The sequence below is a fragment of the Perca fluviatilis genome, chromosome 12 (assembly GCF_010015445.1).
Source record: "Perca fluviatilis chromosome 12, GENO_Pfluv_1.0, whole genome shotgun sequence".
Lineage (NCBI taxonomy): Eukaryota > Metazoa > Chordata > Actinopteri > Perciformes > Percidae > Perca > Perca fluviatilis.
The window spans coordinates 36216099-36230179 of record NC_053123.1 but is presented as its reverse complement, the minus strand read 5'-3'; the positions used below and the strand labels follow the sequence as shown (position 1 = coordinate 36230179).

Sequence of the window (14081 nt, the reverse complement as noted above, 5' to 3'; positions counted from 1 at the left end):
TGAGGGAACTTCATATTTAGCGTACACACATGAGAGTTGTATCGATCTGAACAATAACTCTCAGAGAGAAATCTAATTAATGTGTTAATATTTTATCAGATGAGTAGGCACTGTTTATAACAGATAATATTCAGTAAACTAAAATGGAAAAGATGTGGGAGTGTTCTAATGTTTTCAGTATTTTATTTTGTGTTATTTACTGTAGATTAAATTCCAATTACTGATATGTTTTTGTCCAGCTCAGTGAGCCAGTTTCTGTCTAATTTTAAACCCAAATGTGAACTGTTCCCTAACTCTTCAGATAATAAACAAGTGAAAGTGAGTGATCTGTCAGCAGAGAGCTGTTTCTGTCTGCTGAACAAACTGAAAGTGAATCAATGATAGAGATTATAGATGAGCTGTAGAGGCATCATGATGGTGTGGTAGAGTTACACACACAGGTTCATGGAGCACACGAAACAAGCCTGGTAGGTACTACAAGTTAAGTCGTTCCATTTTCCTGTAGAGAGAGTTTCCAACCAATGAATTACATTTAATGTCCAACTTTTATAATTGAGACTGCAACATACGACAATATGTTTTAAATGTATTATTTACCTTCAGAGTTTATCTCAAGACAGTTCTCCACTCCGTCGTTGTCAGGCTGCCCCGCATTGAAGATTCTGTAGTTGAATTTGGATCCATCGGCCCACATCCACGTACCCTCCTGGGGGAGAAAGATTGTTTTAAAGTCAAAGTGAAATCAAGAGTTCTTGTTGTTGTAATACTCATTCAGGCCACAAGAGGATCCTTCCAACTTTTTTTCTACTGGTCACATGACAGTTAAGGTTACCGGTCTTTATAGTTAAATTCAGCAGAGAAAAGGTGACTGTGAGCCAGGTACAGAGCCAGGTACAGAGCACCGTGAAGTGACGGTCCTTTCAGAGTTATAGTTGAGTTTAGCAGACAAAAAGTGAGCCTCATGCAGGGATGACAGTAAAGTTTAGAAAAACCAAAACAACTAGTTAAGATTAGAAAAAAGATGGTGGTTTGGAATAAAAGACTTTCAGGACATGAACACCTGTTTCGCGTGGGTGAAAGTCTTGTGTTTTCTCCTTAACTTCTTCAGGACATCACTTCCTGTGTGATGATTGTTCCGCCCTTCAGTCATTTAAAGTGATGGTTCGGAGTAATTCACCCTAAGGGTCCTTTGCACCATGACCTCGAGCCAAACACCCCCCCAGAAGCTTTTTTCACCTGGGTCGAACATTGGGAGAGTTAGCTAGAGTAAGCGTTATCAGCTGAATAGCTTAGCGCAGGGGCTAATGGACCCACGTTTGTATCTCGTAAGTTACCCCACTAATAATGCCCGAGATAGTATTAGCGTCTACAAGTAGTACAAATAGGTTATGCTCTCATAAAACGATGGATTGGAAAGTTTGTAAGTATACCAGAAGTTTATGTAAATAACACTTGCCTGCTGGCTTCTGCTCTCTGCTGTTGTTGTTGCTGCTTTAAGACGAGTGCTTAGGGCCGTCTACAAATTACAACACCGAAAAGAGATGCAACAAAAATATTTTTTAATTAAACTTTTTTTTTAAAGTAAGTGCTGTAGTATAACTAGCAGGAGACAAGTAATAATTGAGGTAAGTTTGGAGACATTACCTTGTTTAATCATTAAATTAATAAATATTTTCGTTGTATCTCTTTTACGATTATGTAGAGCCGCTAAACTCGTCTAACTACGGAGGTAGCAGCAGCAGCAGCGAAGAGCAGAAGAGAGAGCGGCAAGTGTTCATAAACTTCTGGTGTACTTACAAACCAATCCATCGTTTTATGAGGTATAACCTATTTGTATTACTTGTAAACGTTATTAGTCCGGGAGTAACTTAAGTACTAACGATAGTCCAGCTATTCAGCTTGATAACCTAGCCTAGGTAAACTTCTGAATCATGGTCGTGGAACATTCGAAACATCACTTTAAGATAAATTTTATGCATTTAACTTGGCATATTTTCAGTTTCAGGAAGAATCTTATTTTGACATTTGACAGCAGAAGCATCGCTTGTATGTATATAATGTTGGTTCTGACTAAGTTAAATTTTAAGCATATTGATTTTTTGCTGTAAAAGTAATGTTCATGTAAGCTAGGTGGGTTTCATGTAAGCTAGGTTTGTTTCCTAGTTTCACTCTCTCGTCTCTCATCACTCCTCTCATGTGTATGGATTCAGCACAATGTGAAAATAAATCTGCATACAAAGAATTCAGGGTTTCTTCATGTTCATGAATAGAGAGAGTTTAGCTCACTGTTTAGTTGGAGTTTCTACACCTCAGCGATAAAAGTCTCACCTGCACTGCGTCAAAGCCTCCGATCCAGGAATCTCTCTGTGTACCGGTCACTTGGAAAATGTAGTCTCTGAGGAATGTTTGTTCCTTTTCTGAGTGGATGGAAGCCAGATTCCCACCAGCGGTCTGGCAGAAGGTCTAATGGAGACAATATAATCAGTTTAAAACGTTTAGAAAGAAACAAAAACATAATCACATTATTAACAGATCTCAGGGCAGTTTTACAGACACAGGGAACATTTTAATTAATCAGTGGTGTGGAAGAAGTATTTAGATCATTTACTTCAGTAAAACTACTAATACCCTGTTCAAAATACTATATTACAGTAAAAGCAAATGTAGGCTACTTAGTTACTGGTATTAATACTTTAACTAGCTAAATTTTCTTGATGATACTGACACTTTCAATGCAGGACTTTTACTCTAACAGAGTATTTTTACAGTGTGGTATTAGTACTTTTACTGCAGTAAAGTATTAGAGTATACTGGTATTAAGCATACATGTGTTACGATAGATGGAACTGCTGTACCTCTGCATCGGGCCAGGTCTTTGCCTGGCTGTAGAAAGTGAAACAGCGAGAGCCAAACTAAGTCCAACCAGGAGGGCAGGTAGGTGCACCCTGTATGAACAAACATGCCAAAAACAATCAGACTAGTCTATATCGGCCACTGTTAATTTACGGGATTGTTCCTCTGCAGCGCTGTGGAGATAGAGGTGGCAATGCAAGACTACAATCAGAGCAACCCAACAAGTCAGAGATACTGTTCTGAATAAGATTTCTCTGCGTTGCTAAAATCCTGAATACAGGCCTACCAGCGCGTGAAAAAGCAGAGCTTGATCAGGTGTATTGGTGACACAAAAAGTCTCCTTTAGCATCTAGCCCTCTGGTGTTTCACTTGTTGGTGATCTGGGTCGGGACGTTTAACTGATATGCGGCACAAGAACGGGACAAATAGGTGTAGGAAAAGATTGTAGGTGGGGTTACAAAATGTACGTATGAGTGACATATCTCAGACAGAATTCATCAAGTATCATCATGAAAGATATTCCTGAATCATGCTTCATTTGGCTGACAATGAGGAGAACTTAAGGAAACATTATTTGGTAAATCAGGTTCTGTCAGATCGTCTCATTCTGCAGCTGCAAGTGTTTGCATCCACCTGGTTAATGCAAAATATTTTGACCTTACAAACAAACAGACCTTAACATGTTAAGGTCTGTTTGCCTCCCTAAGTACATTGTAAGAAAAGGCACAACATTCCTTACATTTTGATGAAGAGTTAAAACTGTGGAAGGTATAGCAAAGTAAAGAGAACTTTGGTTCCGCTGCTGTCTGTCAGATGGGTCCTGCACTCTGAATCTGAACATTTCATCCAATACACACTAATGTAAAAATGTCAGAAGGGCATTTCCTCTTAGTCTCAAACAAGGTTGAATATTTTTTTTATTAATGGGATTTGAAAGTTGAATACTACCCTGAATGTTTAAAAGATGTGGAACATTTTAAAGTTTAAATGGAGTTTTTTGGTGAATGTATGTATGAGTAGATAGCAGTTGAAAATGATGAATTAATATGTGTCAAATTTGAACATTCAAACAAATCTGTTTGCATGTGAGTGGTAGGTAAACAAATAGAGACAATTAAAAACATGCATGTTTTATTGCATGTATAATAGTTTAAAATGTTGTTTGGCTTGGTCATGTGTTTGTTGGATGATATCATTAATGGTAGCTAACACAGTGAGCTCTTTACAATAACCTTATCGCACTTGGATTAGTGAGTGTCAAATGCATCACAAATTTGTTGAAAATATTACTGTCATCAAATAAAGTTGAAAGGATAAAGAAAAAGCGTTGAAAGTGTTGAAACAAGCATTGTTTAATTATTTAAAGAACAGATTTCTTCTCAGAAGTTTACTAACTGAGCAGCTGTGTATGAGAGAATTTGAAATAAAAGAAAATGTATTTTTACTATAGCTAGATACTAAAGTCTGGGTAATGAGCTGCCAGATGTTTTTTTTTGTTATTTTAGTGATTTATTTCTTAAGAGTGTACTTACATATGCAGTCAACAGTCCACTGGAAAAACAGAGCAACAAAGCAAACGGAAAAACTGATGTCATCTGTGGAAAGACGTTAAACAAAGTCAACATACTGCATACAAGGAAATAATGTCAGACAATGAATGACTGCAACTGATTATTAATGAGCCATTCATCAAATTAAAGCATCCTGCTAGTTATAAGTGTATTATATAATATAGATATGGTTTATATTTTGCTAGATTATCTAATAATTAAAATGTCTAATTATTAAATACACCAAGTTTTCTTAAAATAGAAAATGTCCTTTTGATTAATTTAGGATTAGTTATTTGAAATAGATGAAATTTTGATAATGAATTGAAAGGTAAATACCTTTGCTGAGGTGTTGACTGCCTGAAACAGAGGAGGAGAACAAGCTGATGACTGTCACTGAAAGAAAATGTCTTTATATAGTTTATCATAGTGCCGTGCCATCTAAAATATGTCAACCTGAGAACATGTTTGAAACGCTGATTGACATGTTTTTATGTAAAAATGAACAAGGAAACACTTTTTTTGAAACTTCTTCCAGTAAGAGGTAAAGTATATCTTATCTTATCTTATAAGAGGTACTGCAGGCAACATACTTGTACTTTACTTCCTTTTCATGCTACTATATACTCTACTCCACATCTCATCATTTGACAAGTTACTTTTTACATTAAAAAGCAATAATATGAACTAATGCTAATAGTATTAATCTACCCAGTGTTGGATCCAAACCAGTTGAACAGTCAGGCCCCTGGGAGGACAAAGGACAATGCCATGTCCTCAGGAACAAAGAGAACGAGGCCTCCATGCAAACTCTGCAGCCTAAAAGTCACACTTCCATTAGAAGTAAGTTTGAACATGGACGGAGGTATAAAAAAACTACAGACTTTGTAGTTTACGTCTACATGTTACCTGCAAAAACATTGAGATCCTATTGGACCGGGGTCCCTGAATGCATCAGCAAGTCGAGTGAGATGTTGACTGAGATGTTTCTTCCCTGCCTTTGAAGAAAGACCAGCTGGGGCCTCACGTATAAAAGAATGCTCAGCTTTCATACCAGAAGATATTAAAAAAAACTTCACCGACTGTGAGGTTGAGGTGCGATAAATGTTTTTTGTGTTTGGAGGTTTGTCATCTTGGATAAGCAACAAAAGAAAACGCCCAGAGTGGCAAATGTGGACCGGGCGGTGAATGCACCGAACCATGGCAGAAATTAAAAAAAGGTCTAATGTCGAAGTGGAAATCAAGAGAATAGTGGCAGCGCTACACCAGTTCCCGAACAACATGCATCTCAGTGTCCAAATATAAGCAGTTTGAAATCACTGATGTAATGCCATTTATTTTCAAAATGTTAGTACGCTCAGTGAAACTGCGTCCAGTACGAGGGAGATCCAACTCAGAGGAGGAGAGGTTAGTGACGCCAGCGTCTCCACAGCAGGTGCGCACAGATCCAGTGCACCACGCCTGAGATAAAAATGACATTGCGCTGAAACCATGCAGGAATGCATAGTGCACCTTTAAGTATTTATTTTATAGGGAAGTTTATCTGCACTGTCCTTCAGGAGGTGTTTCCAGGACTTGAGGTGGTTCGAGGCATAGTTTAAATAAACTGAATGGAGTGCAAAACTGCATTTGGCTTGCCCAGCTTGTTGATAGCCAGTGTATGTTAATTTTAGCTTCCAGTTTATAGATGTAAGTTAGATGGCACCAACATTTGGTCTAATCATAACTGGTCTGGTAACCCAAAGGCCAAGGTTTTGTTTCCAGATTTGTGTGGCAACTTATGATGTGGGGAGGGTCTTTTTTAGCATTAAACACTTCATTTCTATCTTATCCTGAATCAATATGCTGGAAATATCTTTATGTAAATGGAAACATAGATTAGTATTGCGCTCCTAAACTTTGTGTTAATGGCATCATGTATTAAACTGATGTATGCAGTATGTGTAAATCCAAAGCACAATGAAATAAGGCAACTTATGATTTTGAGGGTTTACATAGGCTATTGTCCGGTTTCATTTTTGGTAGTCAATCTTTCAAAATACATTCGGGGCTACAAACAAAACATTCGGCTGATGTCGCCTCTGCTGTCTTGTACATGCCATAACACTCTGCAAAAAAATTTATGTTTCATAGTCTTTACGGTTAGGATTTTACAGCACTTTCAAATATAAGAGGAGAATAAGCATGAGCATGTCAAATGCCATGGCAAGCCAAACCAAAGGGATCACGGGCCAAACTTGACCCCACATCGGGTGGCCTTGGTTTTGAGTGTCTAATTTGTGAACACTGTGTCACATACCTTTGTTCAATAATTGCTAATGGACACCCTTTCCTTTTGGCAAAGGAACGAGGAAACTTCATCCAGGTGTGTATGCTAGGTAACAATGGTACATTGTTCTTTTGACATACTAATTAATGAAGCCCATGTCAGTTCACATGAGACATAACAGATAATATTAAACAATAACTACAAGTTACACCTTTAAACAGCAACACAATAAAACGTGAATAGGGGAGTAAACATAGAATTTTTTATTAATACAACCCCTCAACAACATGACTTCAGACCTGTAGAAATGTTTTAGGCTTAGGATGAAAAACTGCTCTAAACTTCTTCTAACACTTTACTTTAAACACACAATAACAGAAAACATTTAAAAGTGTGCACGAGTTGTTCTAAATGGGGCTGGATAGGGCAAACCCCAGCGGTGGAAGAAGTATTAAGATCCTTTGCTTAAGTAAAAGTACTAATGCAACACTGTAAGAATACTCTGTTACAGTATAAGTCCTGCAGGTAAAATGTTATTTCAGTAAAAGTCTATAAGTATCAAAAGGAAGGGTCTCCCTCAGTCTGAAGGTAACACTACCGTTCTCAGTGTGGGTGACAGATTTTCTAAGATCGCTGACTTTATTGCTTTGCCCAAGTTACCGTCAGTCAATGAGATGGCAGATGCGCTCCTGTTTCATGTTTTCAGGATACATGGGTTGCCCAGAGATGTAATGTCTGTCCTTGGGGTCGCAGTTTGTCTCTGTTTTTGGAAGGGCTTTTGTGAACTTCTGGCAGCCACAGTCAGCCTATCCTCTGGCTACCACCCCAAACCAATGGACAATCAGAATGGCTTAACCAGGAGCTCGAGACAGGCTTGCGTTGTCTAGCATCCTGGAACCCTACCTCTTGGAGCAAACAGCTGTTATGGCTGAAGGTATGCATACAAAACGCTTCAATGTTCCTCCACTGGCCTGTCCCCCTTTCATTGGCCTACTGATACCAGCCTCCATTATTCCCAGCTCTGGAGAAGGAGGTGGGTTCCCTCAGCAGTTGCTTTTGTGTGCCAGAAAAGAAAGACATGGACACGGACTCAGCAAGTCATACATCAAAGTAAAAAATAAATGTTAAAGAATAAAATAATTCTTGTAATTTTTGGTAGATAAACCTGATGTATTTAATCGTATATGGAAGTTTACCAGCACTGCGCTTTACATTGCCGTAAAACTCAGATTAATTTTGTAATTTTGATTTTGTAGTCATTATGGTTAGGACCAGCCCATGGGCCCACCACCTGTAGGAGGAACCGCTGGGGTCGGGTGCGCTGCCACATGGGTGGCAGTGAAGGTCAGGGGCCTCGACGGACCAGACCCGGGCAGCAGACGCTGGCTCTGGGGACGTGGAACGTCACCTCTCTGTGGGGGAAGGAGCCGGAACTGGTGCGGGAGGTGGAGCGCTACCGGTTAGATCTGGTGGGGCTTACCTCTACGCACAGTCTCGGTTCTGGAACTGTACTCCCTGGATAGGGGTTGGACTCTTTTCTTCTCCGGAGTTGCTCAGGGTGTGGCGGCCCGGGCGGGTGTGGGGATACTAACAAGCCCCCGGCTGAGCCGCCGCTACGTTGGAGTTTACCCCGGTGGACGAGAGGTCGCCTCCCTACGCCTGGCGGGTTGTGGGGGAAAACTCTGACTGTTGTTTGTGCATATGCACCAAACAGGAGTTCGGAGTAATCGGCCTTCTTGGAGACCTTGAGTGGAGTCCTGCATGGGGCGCCAGTGGGGAACTCCATTGTTCTGCTGGGGACTTCAACGCACGTGGGCAATGATGGAGACACCTGAGAGGCGTGATTGGGAGGAACGGCCTCCCTGATCTAAACCAGAGTGGTTGTTTGTTGTTGGACTTCTGTGCTAGTCATGGATTGTCTTAACGCGAACACCATGTTCGAACATAGGGATGCTCATAAGTGTACCTGGTACCAGAGCACCCTAGGCCAAAGGTCAATGATCGATTTTATAATCGTTTCATCTGATCTGAGGCCGTATGTTTTGAACACTTGCGGTGAAGAGAGGGGCAGAGCTGTCAACCGATCACCATCTGGTGGTGAGTTGGGTCAGGAGGTGGGGGAAGACTCTGGACAGACCTGGTAAGCCAAGCGTGTAGTGCGGAGTAGGGGGAACGTCTGGAGGAGGCCCCTGTCCAACGGACTTTCAACTTCGCACCTCCGGCGGGAGCTTTCGTGCATCCCTGTGGAGGCTGGGGGAATTGAACCAGAGTGGACAATGTTCAAAGTTTCCATTGCTGAAGCTGCGCGGCGGCTGTGGTCTTAGGGTCTTAGGTGCCTCAAGGGGCGGTAACCCACGAGCACCGTGGTGGACACCGGTGGTCAGGGAAGCCGTCCGACTGAAGAAGGAGTCTTTCCGGGATATGTTATCCCAGAGGACTCCGGAGGCAGTTGCGGGGTACCGAAGGGCCGAGGGGCTGCAGCCTCTGCCGTGAAAGAGGCAAAGCAGCGGGTGTGGGAGAAGTTTGGAGAAGACATGGAGAAGGACTTCGGTCGGCACCAAAGTGCTTCTGGAAAACTGTTCGCCACCTCAGGAGGGGAAGCGGGGAACCATCCAAGCTGTGTACAGTAAGGATGGGACACTGTTGACCTCAACTGAGGAGGTAATAGGGCGGTGGAAGGAGCATTTTTGAGGAACTCCTGAATCCGACTAATATGCCCTCAATGTTAGAGGCAGAGCTGGAGGATGACGGGGGATTGTCGTCCGATTTCCGGGCGGAAGTCACTGATGTAGTCAAACAACTCCACAGTGGCAAAGCCCCGGGGATTGATGAGATCCGTCCAGAAATGCTCAAGGCTCTGGGTGTGGAGGGGCTGTCCTGGTTGACACGTCTCTTCAACATTGCGTGGAAGTCTGGAACAGTGCCAAAGGAGTGGCAGACTGGGGTGGTGGTTCCCCTTTTTAAAAAGGGGGACCAGAGGGTGTGTGCCAATTACAGGGGTATCACACTTCTCAGCCTCCCTGGTAAAGTCTACTCCAAGGTGCTGGAAAGGAGGGTTCGCGCCGATAGTCGAACCTCAGGTTGAGGAGGAACAATGCGCGGATTCCCCGGTCGTGGAACAACGGACCAGCTCTTCACTCCGCAAGGATCCTGGAGGGGCCTGGGAGCATGCCCAACCGGTCTACATGTGTTTTGTGGATTTGGAGAAGGCGTATGACCGGGTCCCCGGAGATAACGTGGGAGGTGCTGCGGGAGTATGGGGTGAGGGGGTCTCTACTCAGGGCCATCCAATCTCTGTACGACCAAAGTGAGAGCTGTGTCCGGGTTCTCGGCAGTAAGTCGGACTCGTTTCAGGTGAGGGTTGGCCTCCGCCAGGGCTGCGCTTTGTCACCAATCCTGTTTGTAATATTTATGGACAGGATATCGAGGCGTAGTCGGGGTGGGGAGGGGTTGCAGTTCGGTGGGCTGGGGATCTCATCGCTGCTTTTTGCAGATGATGTGGTCCTGATTGCATCATCGGCCTGCGACCTTCAGCACTCACTGGATCGGTTCGCAGCCGAGTGTGAAGCGGTTGGGATGAGGATCAGCACCTCTAAATCGGAGGCCATGGTTCTCAGCAGGAAACCGATGGAATGCCTGTATGAAAATGTTACTTAAGTAAAAGTCAGTTAGTATCATCAGCAAAATCTACTTAAAGTATTACAAGTAAATAATTATACTCCCATTTTAGAATGTGTAAAGGATCCAACCAGTTATGTGTTTAATGGTTTAATCCAGGGACCTTCGACAGTGGGTCCGTGACACCTAGGGGGTCCTCAGAGTCAATGCAGGGGGTCCTCCAAATTATAAGTTTTTTTTTAAGTTTTTTTCAAAAAAATGTCCCAAAAAAATCAAACATATTATTAGCAAACTAGCCTATAGGTAAGGTCATGCACAGATCCAGTTCATCCTAAGGAGTCACTGTGCCACATGTATGTTTAACATTAAAACATGATTTATAAAATCATTCCAACAACTATTTTAAAAACGTAGTATTCTATGCAAAAACGGTATGTATATAAAGGCTTTAGAGCACCCTACACGTTATTGTAAGCCCAGTTTAATGTTCAATATTTTATACAATATACTGTATGTAGTAGGGGGTCCCTGATCCATCTCTCTTCCAGTTAAGGGGTCCTTGGCTAAAAGAAAAGTTGAAGACCCCTGGTCTAATCATTTCAGCTGGACTTGTAGGCCGTTATATTGTTGGCTAGTTTACTTTAGAATAAAACATCAGATTTTATAAACTACGTTTTGTTTGCAGAAATGTTAATGGGTAAAGTAACTAGGAACTAAAGCTGTAATAGATGAATGTAATGGAGTAAAAAGTACAATATTTCTCTCTGAAATGTAGCAGAGTAGAAGTAGAAAGTGGCATGAAAAGAAAAGACTCAAGTAAAGTACAAGTACCTCAACATTTGGATTTAAGTACAATACTGGAGTAAATGTACTTAGTTACATTGCAACGCTGAACATCTGACCCTCTGTAGTCTCACTTTACTTCTAACTGTTTAAATTTCTCACTGTAGCTATGTTACTTTATGAGACTTTACACACTTATTGATTTGCTCTTTTCTTACTTTTTTACCTTGAGTTTGACTGTGAGCAATAAACATCTATCTACCTACCTTTATTGTGCAAGTTGATATTGCAATGACGATTAAAAAAAAAGATATATTGTGCAACCGCAAAATGTGAAAAACAACCTCAGACACAAAAAGACCCAAATAGGGCTGCACAATGTGAGGAAAATACAGTATACAATAACGTTCTAACTTGTGATAAATAAACAGAAACTAAAGTATTGCTTTGAGTATTCTGGTTAAATAAAACAAACTGCTTGTTAAATTTAAAACAAATGAAAGGAAATAACTTCCAACTTTTATTAAACAAATTGAACATTGAATGGAAAAGGCAGCACTAAAAAAAGAACAGTTCATTTTTAAAGTCCAGTTCTCTGCTGATACTCTCTTTCAACTAACACAAAAAATCTTTGAGTGTCTTTCACGATGCGTTTACTTCACTAGTTGATATAGCGATAACGATCAAAAAAACAATTTATTGTGCAGCTGTATTACTACCAATAAGAATAAATAAAAGAAAGCCAGCTGTATTATAAAGGACCCATCCCACCCTGGACAATGCTCTCACCCCTCCCCTCCGAGAGAAGGTACAGAGCAACACAATATTTAACAAAACGGCTGAAAAACAGCTGCAGATTGCACCTCTAAATTTTAAGCTTCTTCTAAATGCAGATAGACAAAATTATGTTATTTACAAAATGCTAGAAATATTGACACTATTAATCCTTGTATAACCACAGTTAACGGTTCTTGTATTGAAAGGGTCTCCGAGTGTAAGTACCTTGGTATATGGATTGATTAAAGATTTTCTTTTACATGTCATTGATAATTTTGTCTGCAAGCTGTGCCAGAAGGTTGGCTTTTTGTACAGAAATCCTGCTTCCCAATATGTTGCAGGAAAAGAATTGTGGAAGCTCCTCTTTTGCCTGTTTTTGATTATGGAGATATGATTTATAGGCATGCTGCATCCTCAACGTTTAAACCCCTAGATTAGGTCTACCATTCTGCCTTTAGATTTTTACGGGAAGGACTGAGCAAGACTGCTTTCTCCTTTGCTGCTCTGCTGAATTGGTCTCTCCCCCATCTATAACGCAATGTAAGGCTTTGATAAATGACTTCTGTGAATCTTCTTGTGTCTGCTTAACCTGATTGTTTAAAGTTTTTATCTGTTGTAATTTCAAATGTTATTTTCTATTTGCTGAAATGCATGCTGTGCACTTGGCCCCATTGAACATGGGCGTCTCCCTCAATGGGCCCCGAGTTTTAAATAAAGATAGATATATAGAAATAGAATAGAATTTGATAAAGGTACAAAGCCGTTTTCCGTTTGAGTTTGTTGACAGAGACATAACAACATTAGAGAGCTTTTGTATTTACTTTTTTTTACTCGTTATGTGATTCAAAATGTAGCAAAGTACAACACTTCAAACAAAACAAACTGAAGTAAAATTACAGATTTAAAAATGACTTGAACAAGGAAAAGTATTTAAAAAAACCCGAAAACAAAGTAATTAAACGTGATTAATTGGAATTTCTTACTTTCCACCTCTGTGAGCAACACATGCGATCAGCGCTCTGTCCGGCAGGTCAGCAGTCTCGTCACGTGACCGAACACCTCCTTCATCTTCAGCCCGTAGATGACCGGGTTCAGCACGGTCGGAACCACCACCAACACCACGGAGGCGGCAAGCGAGGCGGCAGGGTCGCTGCGTGCCTGCAGCTGGCGATGCAGCATCTCGAAGGCGGTGCTGATGGAGTAGCTGAGGAAGACCAGCAGGTGCGGCAGGCACGTTTGCAGCGCCTTGCTGCTGAAGCTGCGCGAGCTCTGCAGACAGATGGCGAGGATCCTGCCGTAGGAGAAGAGCACGAAGGCGGTAGGCAGGAAGACGGTGGCCGTGGTGCATATAAGCCCGTATACTTCGCTGAGCTGCGCTGCACCACCGCCGCAGCTCAGGCTGACGAAGCTGTAGATGTCGCAGTAGAGCCTGCTGAGCTGCGTGCTGCAGAGCGGTAAGCGGCTGGCGAGCAGCACCCCGCCGCCCACCAGAATGGCCGGGAGCAGCCAGCAGAGCAGCAGCAGCACCGCTACAGCGGCAGGAGACACCAGCGCGGCGTAGCGCAACGGGCGGCAGATGGACAGGTAGCGGTCGAGGGCCATGGCGGAGAGCAGCATGAAGCTGGAGCCGCCCAGAGAGTACAGCAGGAAGGCCTGACACAGGCACGCAAAGCGGGACACGTGCACAGAGCTGCCGCCTGCCAGCAGGTCAGACAGAAGTTTGGGATAAACCATTGCGCTGGCCGCGAGAGAGTTCAGCAGAACCGCCGCCACAAAGAAGAACATCGGCCGCCGCAGACTCCGCTGAGAACAGATGATGTAAACCACCAGCGAGTCGGCAGACAACACGAAGAGATACACCGAGAGAAACACAAAAAAGAAGAACAGACTGTGGTTGGACAGCGGGGCAAGACCGACCAGCGTCAGCGACGTGACAGAAGTCGTGTTGATTAACTCTGCTGACGTCATCAGGAGACGGTAGAAAAAACAACAACTAAAAAACACTTCAGATCAACAAGTTAATAAGTTTAAATATCATTAAATCTGTGAATTCACATGTTCAAACAATAACAATTATTTAAAGAACATTAATTCAAAAAACTTTCACATAAACAATACAACAATTCGGCTCATATGAACATTAAACTCATATGAACAACATTAGGCTCATATATAACATAAGACTCATAAACATTAGGCTCATATATAACATTAGACTCATATATAACATT

The 14081-nt window shown here is 42.0% G+C and overlaps 1 protein-coding gene and 1 pseudogene across 1 annotated transcript; both read right to left on the bottom strand.

Moving 5' to 3' along the window:
* Positions 1-234: 234 nt before the first annotated feature.
* LOC120570174 lies at positions 235-4478 on the bottom strand (annotated as a pseudogene).
* Positions 4479-12861: 8383 nt separating this feature from the next.
* LOC120569487 (olfactory receptor 51E1-like) lies at positions 12862-13818 on the bottom strand. The gene has a single exon (XM_039817346.1). It carries the CDS (start codon positions 13816-13818, stop codon positions 12862-12864), a length of 957 nt encoding a protein of 318 aa, XP_039673280.1.
* Positions 13819-14081: the final 263 nt, after the last annotated feature.